This window comes from Merops nubicus, unplaced genomic scaffold (assembly GCF_000691845.1).
Source record: "Merops nubicus isolate BGI_N331 unplaced genomic scaffold, ASM69184v1 scaffold6689, whole genome shotgun sequence".
NCBI lineage: Eukaryota > Metazoa > Chordata > Aves > Coraciiformes > Meropidae > Merops > Merops nubicus.
Genome location: NW_008632963.1, coordinates 44,951 through 64,266, shown reverse-complemented (window position 1 = coordinate 64,266; position 19,316 = coordinate 44,951). Strand labels below are relative to the sequence as shown.

General features: G+C 42.9%; 1 protein-coding gene across 1 annotated transcript in view; it reads right to left on the bottom strand.

The window, feature by feature from the left end:
- The window catches only part of UVRAG (UV radiation resistance associated), a gene marked incomplete at its 5' end in the record, with an annotated part of 79,826 nt that overhangs the window by 34,338 nt on the left and 26,172 nt on the right, over positions 1 to 19,316 (bottom strand). The window contains 5 exons of the mRNA XM_008948070.1: positions 14,586 to 14,751; positions 16,473 to 16,533; positions 17,104 to 17,191; positions 17,650 to 17,734; positions 18,713 to 18,839. Coding sequence (XP_008946318.1) covers positions 14,586 to 14,751; positions 16,473 to 16,533; positions 17,104 to 17,191; positions 17,650 to 17,734; positions 18,713 to 18,839 — 527 coding nt within the window. The remainder of the gene's footprint in view (positions 1 to 14,585; positions 14,752 to 16,472; positions 16,534 to 17,103; positions 17,192 to 17,649; positions 17,735 to 18,712; positions 18,840 to 19,316) is intronic.

Genomic DNA, 19,316 nt, shown 5'->3' with positions numbered 1-19,316 from the left:
CTCTGGACAGAAGTTGTATTCTGCTTGTGATGCTGCAATGACAGGATGGTTTCTTGCATAGAGAACCATAACAATGTGGTGCTCACAGCCTCAAAGCACACATGAGGTTCTATCAACACTAATGTGTTCAAGACCCAAGTTTTTCCAGCCTCACCAGAGGAGGTTTTGGTTGTCATTTCTCATGGGTGACAGCAAAAAAAAGATAGATATACATACATATATATCCTGATATATCTATCAGCAGTTACAAGAGACTTCAAATCACAGACTGGTTTAGGTTGGAAGGGGCCTTTCAAGTTCATCTATTCCAAACCCCCTACACTGAGCAGGGACATCTGCAACTAGAGCAGGTTGCTCAGAGACCCGGTCAACCTCACCAGGAATGGTTCCAGGGATGGGGCAGTGACCACCTCTCGGGGCAACCTGGGACAGTATTTCAACACCCATAGTATAAAAAATTTCTTCCTTCTATCTAATTTAAATCTCCCCCTATTAGTTTAAACCCATTAACCCTTGTCCTGTTGCAACAGGCCCTGCTCAAAAGTCTGTCCCCAGCTTTCTGACAGGGCCCTTGAAGTCCTGGCAGGCCACCAGAAGGTCTCCCCGGAGCCTTCTCCTCTCCAGGCTGATCAAGACCAACTCTCTCAGCCTGACCTCTCAGCAGACGGCTTCTAGCCCTCAGGTAATTTTTTGTGGCCTCCTCTGGACATGCTTCAATAGGTCCATGTATTTCTCATCATCTAATCATCTCTGAGTGAGTTCATTTTAGCAGAGCTTAGACCAGAGCTTGAAGCTCCTCTGTCCCACTTTACCTCTCTCTCCCACCTTTCCTGCTTGGAGAGTTCTCAAGAATAAGCATCTCCTCTCCACCTGAAATCTTAATTCCAAGAAGTCAACATCAACCATTTTATTTCTGCCTACTTCCTATGAATTAGTGCCACACTTCCTAAGCAGACATCAGCTGCTAGATAAAGAACCCTTCAGCTTAGAGCTCATCCAAGAAAAGCGTGTGGAAGTCGGAAGGGAGCATGTTATGAATAGCTACCCAAGAAACTCTTCTTCCAAGGCCACCTGATATTCAAACCAGACACTATTCTTAGCACTGAAATGCTGCTTAACACAACTGGATGCCACCAACCATGAGCAGTTCTGAGAACAAAGTGGGGTCTGAAGTACAGAGGGCAGCTGATTTTCACTCTATTTACACAGAAGGACGTTTTGCTGATAGGCAATGAGTAAGCAAACACGTATGAGAAGGTCAAAGCTTAGTGCTGATCTACATAACCAAATACATCTACTTGTAAGAAACTCAAATGAAAGGGACAAATCAAAGCTTGCCCTCAATGATCAGAAGACAGATTAGTGCAAGTCTAAGAGGAAGAATCTCTAATTTCCTTGTAAACTGCTGAGGCAAACAAGGGTGGAAAAGGAAGAAACCCCAGCTAAAAGGAGAGGCTCAGCCAAGTGTCAACATTGGTGGTATTTTTATGCTGTCGACTCCATGTGAAAGTTTCTAGGGCACTAAGCCTCATTAAAGCCTCCCAAAAGAGCTGTGAAAAGGAAAAAGCGAGGCAAAGGTGACGTGGTTTGTTCGCAGTTACTCTGGTGGGGAAAAGTCAGGCTTTTTAATAATAAAATAAAATAAAAAAAAAAGACTGAAAGTCTAATTGTTCTCCAAGTTGAAGCTACAGAACTAGCACCCTGTTTGAAATACCATTCTAATCGGTATAGAGCTCACAGGTAGCCAACTACACCAACAGGACTCTGAAGGAACTGTTACTTCCAAGTTAGTCTTTAATGAGACTTTTTCTAACATGGTGTTTACCCAAATAGAACACACCTTAGACATAACAAACATGCTGTCTCTGAGAAATGCAAAACCAAACTATAATCTTACTACAATAACTGACATTTTTAATGCTACCAAGACCATAGACAGGGTACTAAACTGTCGAATTAGGAGTCTTTCCACACAAAAAACAACCCTCAATATATGTATTTCACATGTCCAGCTCTGGAGCCCCCAACACAAGGACATGGACTTGTTGGAGCAGGGCCAGGAGAGGCCATGAAGATGATCAGAGGGCTGGAACACCTCTCCTATGAAGACAGGCTGAGAGAGATGGTGTTGGTCAACCTGGAGAAGAGAAGGCTCTGGGGAGACCTCATTGCAGCCTTCCAGTTTCTGAAGGAGGCCTACAAGAAAGATGGGAAAGGACTCTTTACAAGGCCTTGTAGTGATAGGACAAGGAGTAATGGCTTCTAACTGGAAGAGGGTAGACTGAAATCAGAAATTAGGAAGAAGTTCTTCACTATGACGGTGGCAAGACAATGGAACAGGTTACCCAGGGAAGCGGTGGATGCTTCATCCCTGGAAGTGTTCGAGACCAGGTTGGATGGAGCTCTGAGCAACCTTGTCCAGTGGGAGGTGTCCCTGCCCATGGCAGGGGGGTTGGAACTAGACAGTCTTTAAGGCTTTTTCCAGCCCAAACCATTGTACAATCCTATGATTCCCAGTCAACATGGAGAACTAATGGTGGCTGGTTGCCATCATTTCCACTCCAGATGAATCATCAGGATGCAAACAGATAAAGAGAAATATCCCTGTCAAACCAAGGCAAATTTCCATTACATCCAACCACATCTGTGGTTAGTACAGGAGGAGCAGCCAGGAACCTGATGAACGCCTCTACCTCCTGTACCTGTCTAGCAGCCTGAAAACGTTTCTCTGGAAGTAGATTCTGTGACTCTACAGCAGCTCTGCTGCAGTAGATCCAAAAGCTACAGTATGCCCCATGAGACCACCAGCCACTGCTCCGTCTTGCTGAAACTACCTGTTCATCCAGACACAAGAAGATGACCTTATAATTGTAAAAATAGATCAAAAAGTCTAATGTATCATCTCTAAGGCAAGTTCAAGCTACCCTATATTCTCAGCTAGGATAACACTTCCCTCTAAATAAACTTCATCCTTCCTTGGGGTAGAAAGATTGTCTAAATTATGTTCCAGTCTTGATTTCAGCCTTATTTTCTATGATTCAAAGCATAATGAAGGGTATTATGCTTATGTGCTGCTGACAGTTGGTTTGAGAAACTTCGGGGTAGATGGTAGAGAAAAGCCTCTTGCGAGGATTTTTCTCTTTCATATTTACAGCTCAAGGGGAGATGTCTACAAAATGGTGGGTTCTTTCCTTGTGAAACCTGTTAGTCGCTTCCTAATAAAAGAAAGAGTTTTAACCCATCTCTTATTGACTTTAGAATATATGGACTAAACCACTGGTTTTGAGTAGACACAAAAATTGGCAGGAGGTTTTCTATGACTACAAAGCTGGTGAGCTGGTCGAGAGCACAATTTTTCTGTAGAACAGCTGAGATCATTGAGCCTGGAGCAAAGGAGGCTCAGGGGAGACCTTCTGGCTCTCCACAGCTCCCTGACAGGAGGCTGGAGCCAGGTGGGGGTCGGGCTCTTCTCCCAAGAAACAGGGGACAGCACAAGAGGAAAGGGCCTCAACTTGTACCAGTGGAGGTTTAGGTTGGATATTAGGAACAATTTCTTCCCTGCAAGGGCTGTGCAGGGCTGTGCCAGGCTGCCCAGGGCAGTGGTGGCATCCCCACCCCTGGAGGGGTTTCCAAGCCATGGAGATGTGGTGCTGAGGGGCATGGGTCAGTGGGGACCTGGCAGTGTTGGGGGAACAACTGCACTTGATCTTAAAGGTCTTTACCAACCAAAACAATTCCATCATTCTACTGTGTCTCCAACCAAAACTGCTCACTAATACTGATGGATATAAAAATAATTAAAAAAAAAATACAACAGAAAAAAGGTCTTTAAAGTTTGTTGATGCTGCCCACAGATACTGATTCTAGAAAACCAGAGGTCTGTTTGAAAGTTGAAAATGTGATTAGTCTAATTTTAGCATTTTAAGCCTTAGACAGCCCTTGTTACAAGCCATAAATACTGCTAAATATTCTACTCTAACCACTAAAAGCTTCTCTTCACTGTCCTACCTTTTTCAGCTGACCTTAGCCAAGTACTTATCAGCCATCAAGATCTCATTTAATTTTATATCCTCAGCTAATCTTTAGCTGTTTTACACAGGAACTTCAGCGTTCGATGAACATGCAGTAAATCACCACAGGGCTCTTGGTTCACTCAGATGGTAACTGTTAGGAAAAGCTGAAAGAAGCCTTATTCCATACATTTATTTCAGACCTCAAGTATCTCTTATGAATTCAAGTCCAAATACATTTACTGTTGTGCTCTGTGATTTATGAACTCCTCTGCATCCAGAAAAATCACGTATGTACCAATATATTGGTGGCCAATTTTTATTGTCTATAACAGCCTGTCTTTAATACAAACTATTTTTAAAGTTTACGAAATTACTTCATTTTTAACTGCTTTCACCTGCTTCTACTTTGGTATTACACCATATGTTTTAGATCTTCTCTCCTCTCTTTTGCTCAGACTTGTGCCATATCCCAAATGATGTTAAAGTCTCAAAGTTTAATCTCTACTTCAGAAAGCTCTTTAGGGAAGAAGTCAGTAAAATAATGATTTTTTTGAAACACATCACATTTAACTGCTTTCCACAGGCTGTAGTGTGGCACAATTTAAATAGCACATTACACCCCATTTGGCAAACAATTATAATTCCAAATCTGATTTGGAGTAGTGTTAGAGAACCTTAATTTCCAGAAGTTCAAGGACTGGTGAGGTTTGTAGCTTTGCAAGCTAAATTAACAGCAAGGATGTTTATGGTGGAGAAGATTTAATTATCCTGTAGTTAACTGAAGATCAGAAATTTAGTCCCCTGAATAAATTAAGCCAATCCCACTATTTTCACATCTCCACGTTTGCAGTACTTTTGGGCAGGGTTGTTGGAACTAAATGATCGTTAAGGTCCCTTCCAACCCAAACCACTCTGTGATTCTCTGATGTTTCCTGCCTAGATGCATCTACCAAATTTGTCAGAGAACAAACTTGAGAGGGTTTTTTCCTTCACTTCTGATTTTTGTGGACAGCAAGCAGAACTGCTGCAGGGAGAGGGCCGTAGAGCAGACTTGGCAGAATGTAGCTGAAACAATTCTTCACCACTACACAGATAAAAACTGATGTAATTTCTGTGACTGTAGCTGGGCTGATAGCAGAGTCATCCATCAGATCTAGTGAACAACTACGTCTCAAAAAAACACTACCAAAAAATAGGGCAGTTTAGAAAATGATGAATTTCAAGCTTAAGCCCACAGATAGGACACCCTACACAAGGGTAGAACTAAATAGCCCAACCCAGATAAGATAATGACCTGAAAAAGTAACAAGTTCTTGCTTGATAGGACTGAAGTAGGTGGAGTGTACAAGAACAAGGTTTAAATATTTGCTAGAGTTTGAGTTATTTCAACTTCACCCCCTTTTGGGGGTCTGCAAGGGGGGTAGGCAGGAGAGGAAGGAGTTGGTGTTTTCCCTCCAACCTAACCACATCCTGTTTGCTCACTGTAAAGGAATGTTGTAACCAGAGGAGAAAGTTTGCATTGTTTAAAAGTGCTGGGACTTATTTGAACCAGAAGAAAGTAAACCTTGAAAGCCTTTCAAGTGAGAAGGAGCACCACTGTCCCCAGTGTACTAGAAATCACTAAGCCCCAAGACATTTCAAACGAAGCGCCGGGAAAGTCAGCTGCTAAAGAGCCATAGGTACCAGAATACCCAACACTTCCATCCTCTCAGCACTCCACCAGAAGACCAAGGCATAAGAATTAATTGTCCACGATGTCCCTCAGTACTTTGCACTGAGGAGGCCTCACCTCAAATACTGGGCTCAGTTTCAGGCCCCTCCCTCCAGGAAGGACCTCAAAGGGATGGAGTGTGGCCAGAGAAGGGCAACAATGCTGGTGAAAGATCCAGAACCCAAGTGTGGTGAGGAGCAGATGAGGGACTTGGGGGTGCTGAGCCTGGAGCAAAGGGGCTCAGGGGAGACCTTCTGGCTCTCCACAGCTCCCTGACAGGAGGCTGGAGCCAGGTGGGGGTTGGGCTCTTCTCCCAAGGAAGAAGGGACGGGACAAGAGGAAATTGCCTCAAGTTGCTCCGGGGGAGGTTGAGGATGGACCTGAGGAAGGTCACAGACAGGTTTACCCATCACTGGAACAGGCTGCCTAGGAAAGTAGTGGAGTAACCATCCTTGGAGGGATTTAAAAGACTTATAGATGTGGTGCTGCGGGGCACGGTTTAGTGGTGACCTGGCAGTGCTGGGGTAACAGTTGGACTTGATGATCTTAAAGGTCTCTTCCAACCTAAATGACTCTGTGGTTCTATGATAAGCTTTGGCTACAAAGCTTCAAAACTTGTTTCCTTCTCAGATCAGCTCTACTATAGTCATATCATCTTCAGAGAAGAGACTGGTACAGATCCTTCAGTAGCAGACCCAAGCAGCTGAGTACTTGCTGGAAGGAACATAACTGAAATGCAACAGTACGAAACTCCTGTCACCATCAGACTTCTCAGTTATCCAGATGTACCACAGAGCACTTTGGATGCTTTTTGAGATCAAGCTACCAGTTGATGGTGGAGGTCACAAACCGACATAAGGGTGAATACTAGCCTAACCAGGAAGAGCTAAAGAGTCTGCCAACAATCAGCATGACTGGAAACATTTAAATGAAAAAGTCAGGATTCCCACCTGGTGAGCAATGCTGAAATCAAAGGAAAGATAAAAAAAAAAAAGATTAGGAGTGTACACTTTGCTTCTAGGAGATGAGATTAAGACATGAATAACAAGTGAATTCTGATTTGATTACTGTATGGGTTGTAGATTCTACTTGAGAGAAAAAGCTACACTTGTAAAACAAACTCGATGACAAAAATACAGACTGCCAAAAGGAAAAAAAAAAAGCTTATCCTCAAAATTCAAGTTTTACACAATACAAAGATAATTAGTTTACTGAGAAAGGGAAACAAATTGGCAGATGAATTTTGTGAAATGTATTCTCAAAATGCCTATCAGAAGAGCTCAACAGGAAGGTAATTGAAAGCAGAAGCCCCACCATCTTTCTATTTCCAAGTGTAACTGCGGGGACCTCACTCTTGGAGAACCTACACAATAGCTTCAACATGTGCAGGCTGCATCCAAGAAAGCAAAGACCCAGATGATCAAAGTCGGGCAGTTCTTGCTAAGACAGCCACCAATTTCCACTAGAAGGTATCACTCTACTACTTCAGCACTTAATGCTTTCAAAACACCTCAAAAAACACAGCCAGCAACCTCCGGACCAAGGGACAACCTGATGGTTTTCTGTAAATTGGGCATTTTCGTGGTGTATTTCAGCTTGAAGTGAAGGCTTGCTCCATATGAGCTGTGGACCAAGCAGACAACCTTGCTATCACAACTTGAAATCTCCCTGACACCGAAGGGTCGTTTTTAACTCGAGGACACTTTACACAAGTCAAGTCCTTGCTTATTGAAAAATGAAGTAATGTTTTGGAAAATAATCTCATCAGGAGTATAGTGTTCCAATGGGAGCAAATTTAGACTAGTATGTCTTCACAGAAACATTTCTCAGCCGTAGATGTCTGGGGTCAGTGGTCTCATCTACTGTCATAAACAAAATCTGCTTTTTCAGCCTGGCCAGGAGCATGTCAAAGCTTTTCATTTCCCAGAAATGGCATGAACAGTATCTAAATTTATCTAAATTTAATTATTAAAGAGTACCTGATCTAATTGATCTACACCCAATGATATTTGCCGACCCAGTGAAGGCAAAAGCATTACTTTGGTGATCAGAAAGAAAAGAAGGCAAGATTCTAGCTACACACCCTCAAGAATGCAGAACATAAAAAATGCAGTTCAAGATAAGTTCAGGGCAAGACGCATTCTTTGAGCAATAGAGTTGAACAGTTAACACACACTCCATCTACCACCAAGAATCAACTTTGCTTTGACAGCTATTAGATTTCTCAACAAACCATCTCCCTCCATCTGATTTAAGTTTGCCAAGATTTCTTCCCAAAGCTGCCATTCTCTTATCTTGGCCAAAGGAGCCAATATGATTAAAGACTTGTCGATTGAGTTGGAAGATGTTAATGTCAGTGAGAAGTTAATTCTTCCCTTGCTTGTGTCACAGCTTTTCAGATTTCTTTCTTGCAAGATGCTTATATGTTACCAGGCACCAAGCAACAACCACCTTTAGTTGTACTAAGTCTACTACAGCCAGAACTCTGATTTTTCATTCTTCAAACAGCAGCAAGGCCACAGCAGTGAGGACCACTTTTAGACTACGCTCATTCAACAAGTAGTTTCTAAATCCTCCAAAATCATCGATGTGGTTCTTCAGCAATGCTTAACTCCACTTGTTTGCAAATCCAGCTGGTCAAACTTGAAAGAACTGAAAGACAACACAAGAAATGCAATTTGGAAGTGGTCTGGTAGCAGAGCTGGTTTCAATCTAAACTTCCCTTTCCTCACAGGCCTGAGAAGTGAAACTTTTGACACCAAAACTCAGGCTGTCAGTAACTCACTGTGTAAACCCTGCACACTATCATGGAAGTTTCCTTTATCAGTGCTAACGAGTATGTCATAGAACCATGGAATCCTTTTGGTTGGAGGAGACCTTTCAGATCATCCTATCCAGCCATTACCCCAGCACTGCCAGGTCACCACTGAACCAGGTCCCACAGCACTACACCTCCAAAGCTTTTCAGTCCCTCCAGGGGTGGGGACTCCATCACTTCCCATCAGCAGCCTGGGACAGGCCTTGACAACCCCTTTGGGGAAGAAATTTTTCCTAATTTCCAACCTCAACCTCCCCCAGTGCAACTTGAGGCTGTTTCCTCTTGTCCTGTTGTTTGTTCCCTGGGAGAAGAGCCCGACCCCCACCTGGCTCCAGCCTCCTGTCAGGGAGCTGTGGAGAGCCAGAAGGTCTCCCCTGAGCCTCCTTGGCTCCAGGCTCAGCACCCCCAGCTCCCTCAGCTGCTCCTCACCACACTTGGGCTCCAGACCCTTCCCCAGCAGCTTCGTTGCCCTTCTCTGGCCACGCTCCAGCCGCTCAAGGTCCCAGCGCCCAGTCCAAGAGGAAAATCCTTGCCCTCGCCACACTAGTGCTGATCCAAGCCAGGGCGCTAGTGGCCTTCTTGGACACCTGGGCACATGATGGCTCAACTCCAGCCAGCTGTCAACCAACACCCCCAGGTCCTTTTCTGCCAGGCAGTTTCCATCCACTCATCCCCCAGCCTGGGGGTTGTTATGGCCCAAGCACAGTACCCAACCCTTGACCTTGCTGAACCTCATCCTATTGGCCATGTCTAAAAATACAACACCAACATATCAAATTAACTACCTGAAGCAGATTAAAAGTACATCTGGCCTGACTTAACTTTTCTACTTCTCTGAAATTTGGCTCTCTAAAGCAACTAAGAGCATCTCAAACTGGGGTAAACCAACCTGCTGGCTGGAATTCAAGCCTGGATCAACAAGCCATGCAGATTTTGTCAACATTGAGCACACACCAAGCTGCAGCCCTTTGGTCCTGCGCTTGCATCTCAGCTTTATTAGGATCAACTCACTCATGGCTTCACATCCTTAAGAATCCAGAAGTATTCTGAAGATCCAACATGGGTAGCTGCATTTCATGTTCAATACCTTCTCCACTTGCTACAAAAGTGCCTCATCCCAGTGAAAGATGACCTGGGTTTTCTTATTCATACCTTTGCACTTCCCACATGGGCTACAACACTGAAATGAAACTGGCCTTGAAGTTTTCAACCCCTCCCTGAGAACTAGATCTGGTTTTGAGTGCTGCACGGCCTCTATGATGTAACAGGTCGGACACACTCAGACTTCATTTCCAGACCAAGTCTGATGAGAGTAGATCTTCACAACCCTGGCTCAAAATAGCTACTTCTAGAACCTCCATCTAAATTAAACATCCAGACAAAACTAATAACTACGATCTTCTAGCATGCTTGAAGATCTCAATAATGATGAAACTGAGCCCCAGAAAAAGGCTATTTTGAGGTATAACTGCACATCACAGAAATAGTTTCCAGGAAATTACTTAAGGACGAGACCTACTGCTTTCAGTTAGGACAAGGAGCAGCATAACTTAGAAAGCCACTGCAGCTTGCTGAGTCTCACTCCTCCTTACACTACTCCATGCAGCTGTTGGGCTCCTGAAATACTAAGTCATAAAACATGATCACAAAGATGTCAGATGCCTTGGAATGCAGATGCCCAAGACTGCATTGCAGCTGTCTGTGTATCCTTCTGCCTGTTGGTGGCTGTATTTGTCAAGCAGAGTGGAAGAAAAGACCTTAAATCTTTCTATAAGTGCTAAAAATCCAAGGAAACCTTTACAGAAGTTTACTGTTACCTCAGATCAGCTAACACCAAATGTTCTTGCAAAAAACACACCCAACTAGATCAGGCTTCTTCCATGACTCTCTAGGGCCTGTTTGAGTTTTTTTTTATTTTATTTTTTAAACTTCACATATATTTTTGACCTTTGTAAGATTAAGTGGCAACAAGTCCAATATCTGAACAGACAACACAAGAAAAAAAAAAAATAGCACTTCTTCAAGATCAGGCAACTCTGGAACAACTGTATGTGATCCAGTAGCAACTCCTTTTTCTTCTTCTGACCTGAGATGTGACTTAGAGGTGGTTACTTTCTTACTACTGCTAGTTCTAATCTTCCCTAAACACATTTGGGTGGGAAGAAGGTGCAGCATGAGACAGAACAGACTGCATGTAGTATTTGATTTCTCTTTACTATTACTACAGTGAAACAATTTTAGCAAAACTGTTTCTTGAAACAGTTCTTGTTTCCAAGTTAACTGGAAGGGAAGTAAGAGTTCCTAAAAAATCTTTAAAAAGAGACAATATGAATGAGAATGCACAACTACAACACAGATAATTTCTCTGAACACGTGTCCAGACACACGTAGTGTACCAGAAAGGTGACTGAAGACCAAAGAAGGTTATTTCTCTTAGGAGAAAAATGCATGTGGCTCAGCAAGGCCAACAGGGACCTGCTGGAGCAGGGCCAGAGGAGCCCCAGCAAGGACCCGAGGGGGGAACCCCTCTGCTGGGAGCCCAGCAGGAGAGAGTTGGGCTTGGGCAGCCTGCAGAAGAGAAGGCTCCAGCTGGGGAGACCTTCTGGGGGCCTGACAGGACTTCCAGGGGGTTTATTATAAAGAAAGATGGGGGCAGACTTTTTTAGCAGGGCCTGTTGGAAAAGGACAAGGGAGGATGGTTTGAAACTCAAAGAGGGAGATTTAGAGTAGAGAGAAGAGAGAAATGTTTGACACTGAGCATAGTGAGCCCCTGGCCCAGTTTGCCCAGAGAGGTGGTCACTGATGGGGGGTTCCATCCCTGGAACCATTCCAGGTGAGGCTGGACAACACTCTGAGCAACCTGCTCTAGTTGCAGATGTCCCTGCTCCCTGCAGGGGCTGGCTTCAATGACCAGTAGATGGCCCTTCCAATCCAAAACATCCTGTGATTCTATGAATACAAGAAGGGAGCAATTACTGAATAGATTATAAACAGTAAGATCTCTACAGTTAAAGCTGACCATATATTCTGTTACTGGCAGGTACTCTAGACCCCATTTTACCTTCAGTAATGTGACCAGACAAGTGGCACCTTCTCACCACACCTCATACCTTCTATACTCTTAAGTTCCACTGTAACAGTAACTGCAGCAGAAAATTGAATACAAGAACACTGAGATATAAGTGACCTGGATCATCCAAGGAAACAAATCTGAAATTGATAAAATATTTCCCAAACACAACTTACATTCTGAAAGCTTTCAAAATATTAACCAGCTTATTGTAAGGGCTTTAAAAAGGTGGTAAAGAAAGCTAAAAGTGAAATACCAATTATACAGTGTAACATTAAAACCAAACACATGTACTTATCAAGCTGCTCTCAGGTAAAAACAGCAGCTATTACCCCAAAGCACAATTTTTTGAAGCTCTTAATACAGATCTCAGGGCAACCCTGCAGTCCAAAAAAAAGGTATGAAGCCAAGTAAAATGTTGAACATAGTCAGTAATCTTGATGCTGTGTGTTATGGTAAAGACTGAGCGCAGAGGAAACCTCACTGTAATTACTCAATAGTTTATCTTGGAGCTTGGAAAGCTGCTGAAGGACAGGTGACTGAAATAAAGAACTTTAATAATGCCTGTTAATTGCTACATTCAATTCTATTCAGAGCAGGTGAGAAACATGAGCTATTCGTTTAGAAAGAAAACTGCAAGTTGAGACATTTGAGGTTTTCTATAGCAACCACAGTCCCTGGAGAGCTGGTAGGATTGACTCTGGGAAGAGAAGATCTCAGGCAGGAGCTAATCCTGAAACAATCTTGCAGAACACAGGTAAATGGCCCAATAGGGATTCAGATACTTAGCTAAACTTTCTCCTTTTCAGAAATCTATTGTGAAATAAAGCATTAAGTCATGAGGGTTTGGAAGGCTACAGCCTGAAGGATTAAACCTTCCAATCTGTCTCAGACAACAGGAAATTGTTTTAATCTTTATACACCCACACACAGGCAGCTCTGCTCTGCAGAAATTTGTTTTCCAGATAAAATGTCCTAGTTTGCTACCCTTCTGAAAGGGATGTACAGGAAGGAGCATGATTATACGCTTAGAGGACTAAACTGAAGCAAACCAGATTAATGTTCTATGAAGTTACCAGGGAAGTGTTTGGACAAGTCATTAAAATGGTATCAAAATTAATTTGCAAGACATAATTACATAGTTATTTTTTATTGTGTCACAATAGGAAGACCTCGGTGAGTTTAATTCTTAAGGCAAGCTAGCTCTGCTGTCCTTCCAACAATCCCAGAGCTTCAAGGAGAAATCAGACACTCCCAAGCATCCCAGTCCTGTCAGCTACACACCACAAGACCCTTCCATCTTGATTTGGACTATCAGGAGTTAGTGTTAAAATATTATAATGCTTTGACTGCATACTTCCAAAGGGTTTTATCCAGGCTTTGTGTCAACAGAGACATGAATTTCCACAAATTCATTTCCCCTCAGCCACTTCCTTTGCTCCTATGAAAGACTGAAGTTTCTGGGGTTCCATGCTGAACCTTGCAGCCATCCACATGTGTAGGGGATCAGCAGAACATCTGCCCTCCTGCAGCTGGTCAGCCTTGCATTCCTTCAAGCTCTGTGGTTGCAGGCTACAAAACGAAGCTTAACCAGTAATTATCACTATTTCCCTATAAGAGCACACAGGTGCAAAGACTGGGAAGACAGGCAATGTGCCAAAATGCAGGAGAAATTCAGAGAGTGAATTTAAGGACAGCAAGATAGCTTCCTACTAGCACAACAACAATACTGTAGCTACATGTTGAATGACAATGATTATTAATGAAAAAAGACTTTAACTAATATTCTAGGAAACCTCTGGTACTAGCCCAGGCTGGGGGTGAAGAGCTGGAAAGCAGCCCTGGGGAGAAGGCCCTGGGGGGCTGGGGGTGAGGAGCTGCTCAGGTTGGCTTCTCGGCTGTCCCCCCAGCAGCATGGGCAGCAGGACAGGGAGGGGATCCTGCCCCTCTGCCCCACTCTGGGGAGACCCCCCTGCAGTGCTGGGGCAGCTCTGGAGTCCTCAGCACAGCAGAGACAGGGACCTGCTGGAGGGGGGCGAGAGGAGCCCCAGCAAGGACCCGAGGGGGGAACCCCTCTGCTGGGAGCCCAGCAGGAGAAAGTTGGGCTTGGGCAGCCTGCAGAGGAGAAGGCTCCAGCTGGGGAGACCTTCTGGTGGCATCTCAGGACTTCCAGGGGCCTGTCAGAAAGCTGGGGAGGGACTTTTTAGCAGGGCCTGTTGTGACAGGACAAGGGGGATGGATTTTAACTAGAAGAGGGAGATTGAGACTGGAGAGAAGGAAGAAATGTTTTCTGCTGAGAGTGGCAAGAATCTGGCCCAGATTGTCCAGAGAGGTGGTCACTGCCCCATCCCTGGAACCATTCCAGGTGAGGCTGGCCGGGGCTCTGAGCAACCTGCTCTAGTTGCAGATGTCCCTGCTCCCTGCAGGGGGGTTAGGCCAAATGATCTTGAAAGTTCCCTTCCAACCCAAAGCTTTCTGTCGTTCTCTACTAAGATGATTAATAGATAACAGCTTACAGTGATCTTTTTCAGACAATTAAAGTCCTCTGCATTAAAGAAAGCTATTTATTTTCTCACATTCGCCAAGCAGTACTTCTGTACAGGCAGGAACTCCTCCATGAAACTACACTTGCTATGTGCAGTTTATTCCCACAGTCAGCAGCAAAATATGAAAGGCAAATTTTCCCACCAGCAGCCACAACTTTCACATACGACACAGTATTTAAGCTTTTATAGCATTATTAGACTACGAATCAATAGTCAGCAGACCTAGAATGACAAAGCTGAACAATTCCATTTATCACAGAATTCCAAGCAGAGAAACTCCAACAACAGTCCCACAGCTATGGGAAGAAGTAGCAGATAACTTCAAACTCCGTGTCACTTCCCACTACCCAAGAGGGTTCAAGGTGGGTATTTTTGCTCTCGTTGTGGGTTTACTGTTGTGAAGAAAGCACGTTCATGACATACTCACTCTCGCTCTTTCTCCGTCAGTTTGTCGTTGATGTTGTCCTTGATGGTGGAGCGGGAGCCCTTGTGAATGATAGGATACCTGAGTGGCACTTGTAAGAAGTAGGATATCATTGAAACCAAGTGAGCAGTGTAGCCCAGGGCAACAGCAATGCTTCCATCATCTTTCCCTGGCAACAACAAAAAGATCCCATTATTTAATCCATTGGATCTTGCCGCAGGTTCGTGCTTATGTCTTAGGGAATGATATAATTAATAAACGATCAGTTTTAACTTCATAACAGGGCAAGTCGGAGGGAAATTTGGACTGTACTACAGTTTTTTTACAGTTCACTGTATCTGGCTCTTTCATTAAAAGGCAACATAAAATGGGTGATGGGTTGTTCTTCCTCCAATTTTACACTTTCAAAGCTAAAAGTTACTCTCCTAAACATTTGGAGGGTAAAGAAGAGATGGGAAAAGTGAGACAAAGTATCCAAGACAAAATTCAAGTCTTAAGCTTTCTGCATTTCTCTGGATGTAGCTGACATGTATGAGCAGGGTCAGGGAAAAGCTGCATTCCTCCATAACTTTATTCACTAGTGAGATCAGCTGGAGAGGTGCCACCCCCAGGGTATGAACTCTGTTCTCTGCCAGGAACTGGAAGAACTTTAACCCACTGTTTGAAAGTATCATTTGCATTTTGACATTTAGGATTTCAACCTTAAAGCTTCACCTGCTGGGAATACACACGGGTCTTGTGATTCAACTGACATCCTCTACCAGCTAAAGGGCAAATTTTCCTTTCTGCTTTCTCTGGTTTTCTTCCTCATAATACAACATTTCTAGAGTCTTTGGTAAAGAATTAGTAATTCTTTTTTAAGTAATTAATACCAGTAAACTGAAAATGGGCCAAGAGATGCATGCCACTGATTTCTCCAGAATTCCCAAACTGAGTTCATTACCACACTTAGTGCCATCAGGAAAGCAAAGCAGTAGACTGATTTTTGTCATATTGACAAATGAGATTTACAGATTATTCCTCCATTATTCTAGCACCCAATACACACTGATAGCACAAGTTAATTCCTCTGGGATGGCTTCAAAGAGTTGACAATCAGTTGAGGTTTTTGCCCAATAAACCACATGCCTTGCAGACTGAGCTAGCACTGGGAGCAAGAAATTCTCAGGGGGATTTCAAAGAAGTGCCAATTCCTGTCAAACATTTGTAGATGACTGCATGCAGCTACCTGGCACAGCAGTTACACACAGATATACCAAATATTGGCTTCTACAATAAGGGATGACTGTGGATAGTTAAGCAGAAGCTGAGTTGCAAAATACTCCACACTGGAGTAAAGTACTCCATATTGTCAGGCAGCTTTGAAGTCTTACTTAGGCAAGGTATTCATCTAGTGAGTTCACCAGCAACTACAGCAAACCCAGTTAGGACTCCTGTATGTTACCCCACCAAGACTGATTGGCTGCAAGTAGCCACAATGGAATTTTAGGTCAGGTACAAATATTTTCCAGAATCACAAAGTCTGGAAGGCACCTCTGGGAATGGCATAGTCCTAGAGTGCTGCTCAGAGCAGGGTGAGCCACAGCAGGTTGCCCAGGACTGCGTCCAGTTGGGTTTGGAGCATCCCCAAGGATGGAGAGTCCACAGCCTGCTGGGTAACCTGTTCCAGCATTCCAGAATTGACTCTTAGAATATTGAGGCGCTTTTCTTAGACTCAACAATAACTTCATCCTTACCAGCTAATAAGTAGGAATAAACAGTGAATAAATTTTCTTCTAGATTAGACCTTTCCAGTAAAAAATTTGGATCCCAAGCCATTGCTATTGGTTCACTTAATTTTAGGAAGTTTAGAAGCAGTGTCAACTGTAACAATTAAGAAAATCCAGCTACCTTGAAAGTCTTCAGAATTAGGAAGCTTGATTCCACAAACAAAGTGATCCTTTTGATCATTCTGTAAGTTTAAAATGAACAATGGAAAGTGAGAATGGAACAAGAACACCCAGAAAATAGAAACATGCACAAAATCTGATGACAACAAAGCACTTTTGTAAAGAAAAAAACTAAATGAAGCTCAGGGTGACTTTGACACAGCTTTTTAGTCCACATGTCATATAATTCAGAAATAAAGGCAACATTTTTAAAGAAGCAAGAGCTTCATATCTTAATCAATTGATCATATAGGTGGGTTTGGAGCTCAATATTTTGACATCTGTTTATGTGCACTCTGTTACAGCTCAGCTAGCCTATTGTCAAGGTTACTTTCTATCCTTGTAAACAAAATGGGGATTATCCATTAAATCCCAGTTTCACCTATTCAAATTTGATAGCGGAGACTATCTGAGAGATGCTGGCATAAGTCCTCTCCACATGAGGTCTCCAGTCTAAGGACCAAATCCAAGAAAAAGCTGGGAAAAACAGCATAAATGAAGGGCAAGTTTCAGAGCAAGATGAAGAGCAAGAATACGGTAATAGCCTGGAAGTTCATTTCACATCAAGCAGCTCAAGAATGTTGAAAACATACCAGATCAATAGGGTAGATATAGGAGAGCTCTGACAGCAACTGCTGGCATCGAACAGACTGCTGGGTACTTGTCTTCGAAAACAGTTCTCTTTGGGGAAAAAGTGTCTTTAGAAGCTTTAAGTAAAGGTACCATGCCCTCATGTCCCTTCTGCATCTCTCCCAAGTATCATCTCCCCTCCCCAAAATGCTAATTCATTCTACAACCAAAAAAAAAAAACCAAAACCAGAAGAAAAAGCTCACTTCTCATTTGCAGTTGTACCTCATATTAGAGGCATATTTTGACTATGACAATGAAATATTAACAAAGCTGTGTTACACTAAAATAGAACTAAAAGTCCTATTATAGTCTACATATGCAACCAAGCATCTGTTTTCTTCTCTTCTAGACTTGCCACTGTATATTATCACTTCAGATATCTGCAAATTGTAGCAGAGATGTCCTAACAGAAGTTTTGGGGTGACATTAGGAAGAATTTGGTGCCAGGAGTCCCACTCTCAAGCCTGTATTTCCTTTCAAACTGCAGAAAAAGTGTAGCTCCATTTACCTCTTATCAGTGCATTCCTTTCTTAACTCATGCAGACATTCATTATGCTCTTGAAGTTTCTGGTATTCACTCTCAAATGCATTTTCTAAACAAAGAATCAGGAAAAAAAAATAGTATAAAATATTTTTTACTTATCTGAAGTGTTAAAAGTAGATGCTGACACAAATGTTAGCAATGATCCTTCATTTACTCTTAGATGCCCATCTTCCACGTTATGCTGCCAAACTGGGGAACAACAGTGCAGGAGGATCACAAGTCTGTAAACCACCCAAATACAACCACAAACGTCATTTCCTCTTTAACACCTCCTCCTCTCACATCCACAGTAGTGGAGTAATTCAGTTAAGGCACATCACTAACTGCATAGCTAGAATTAAGTAAATAGCAGAAACTTCATTTCTAGCAGTAATTATTTTGGACTCAAGTATTAAAAAAAAGAAATAAAGTCCTGCAACAAGATCAAGCATCCATGTAGTTTGGTCTCTGGTGAGCTGCAAAGAGACAGCAGTGTAGCATTTTTTACTAGAGGACACTTTCCCAGGAAAATAAATATCAAGAAGATAGAGCATTTCACCTTTCACTTACATAATAAGCTATTAAAAGGGATTTTTGTCTCCTAACACTTAAAATGGAATCCTAGTATCAGATATAATAACATCCCTCATGAAGTCATAATGTGCCTGCCCCAAGCCACTGTTTACTGCATTACAGTGCACGACATTCTCATTTCCTACACAAGCTTAATGAAGCACTGATTTAAGATGGCTTTTAGAGAGGTGTCATAGTAAGAAGTTCTTTAGAGACAGGATATAAAAAACTGCTGTCCAGAATTCAGTATAAAACAGACGGTGAAAAGATTACATCTGGCTGCAAGCTTCAGATAAGGAAAAACACAAGCACATTAGAGCCAAACAACAGCAGCAACAACAACAAAAAAAAAACCCCACATAACACAAACCAGCACCTTCATTTTGGTCATGATGATCATAAACTTGGCCCCTGCTCTCCTGGATCAGCAGATTATGAACACCTGCCATGGAAGCAAGAGTGTTTCCACACTTACCTCTGTCATGCAAAGTACTTTTTTCCTTATGCAACAAGGCTACTTCTTGACCAAGGGCTTTCTTCTGCCTCTCCAGTTCATTACGTAGCACCAGGATCTTCAACTGTAAACATTCACTCTCTTTTTTCTATTGAAAGAAAAACAGATTTGAAAATTAATAAATAAGGTTTTCTGCACATAAGCAGTTTTGTAAAAGGGGTGGTAGGAGAGAAGGGACAAAAACAGGACAAGACTAAGGTCTGCCAGACTAAAGACTGGCTTCATAGGCTACCGCAGGCAATAGAATATCAAAAACCCAAATTCTTTTGCTGCTTTGAAAGGAGAGAAACTCAGCTGTGTCCTACAGTGCTCATTCCTCCTTTGAGATGTGTCTCCTCTCCTGTGCTCAGCGATGCAACCTGGCCCAGGGCAGAAATCAAGAGAGGAAGGAGGTAGGATAACACCATGAGGGAAGATAAGCAACAAGAAGTCTAGGCTCAAGTGAGGCAGGGAGCTGGAAGAAGGTTGGAGATGTCCACGCTGCACTACGAGATCCAATTCCCACCTTTAAGGTGCTGAGAGAAAAAGAAGGATACAAAAGGAAAGGGGGCTGGATGATGGCATT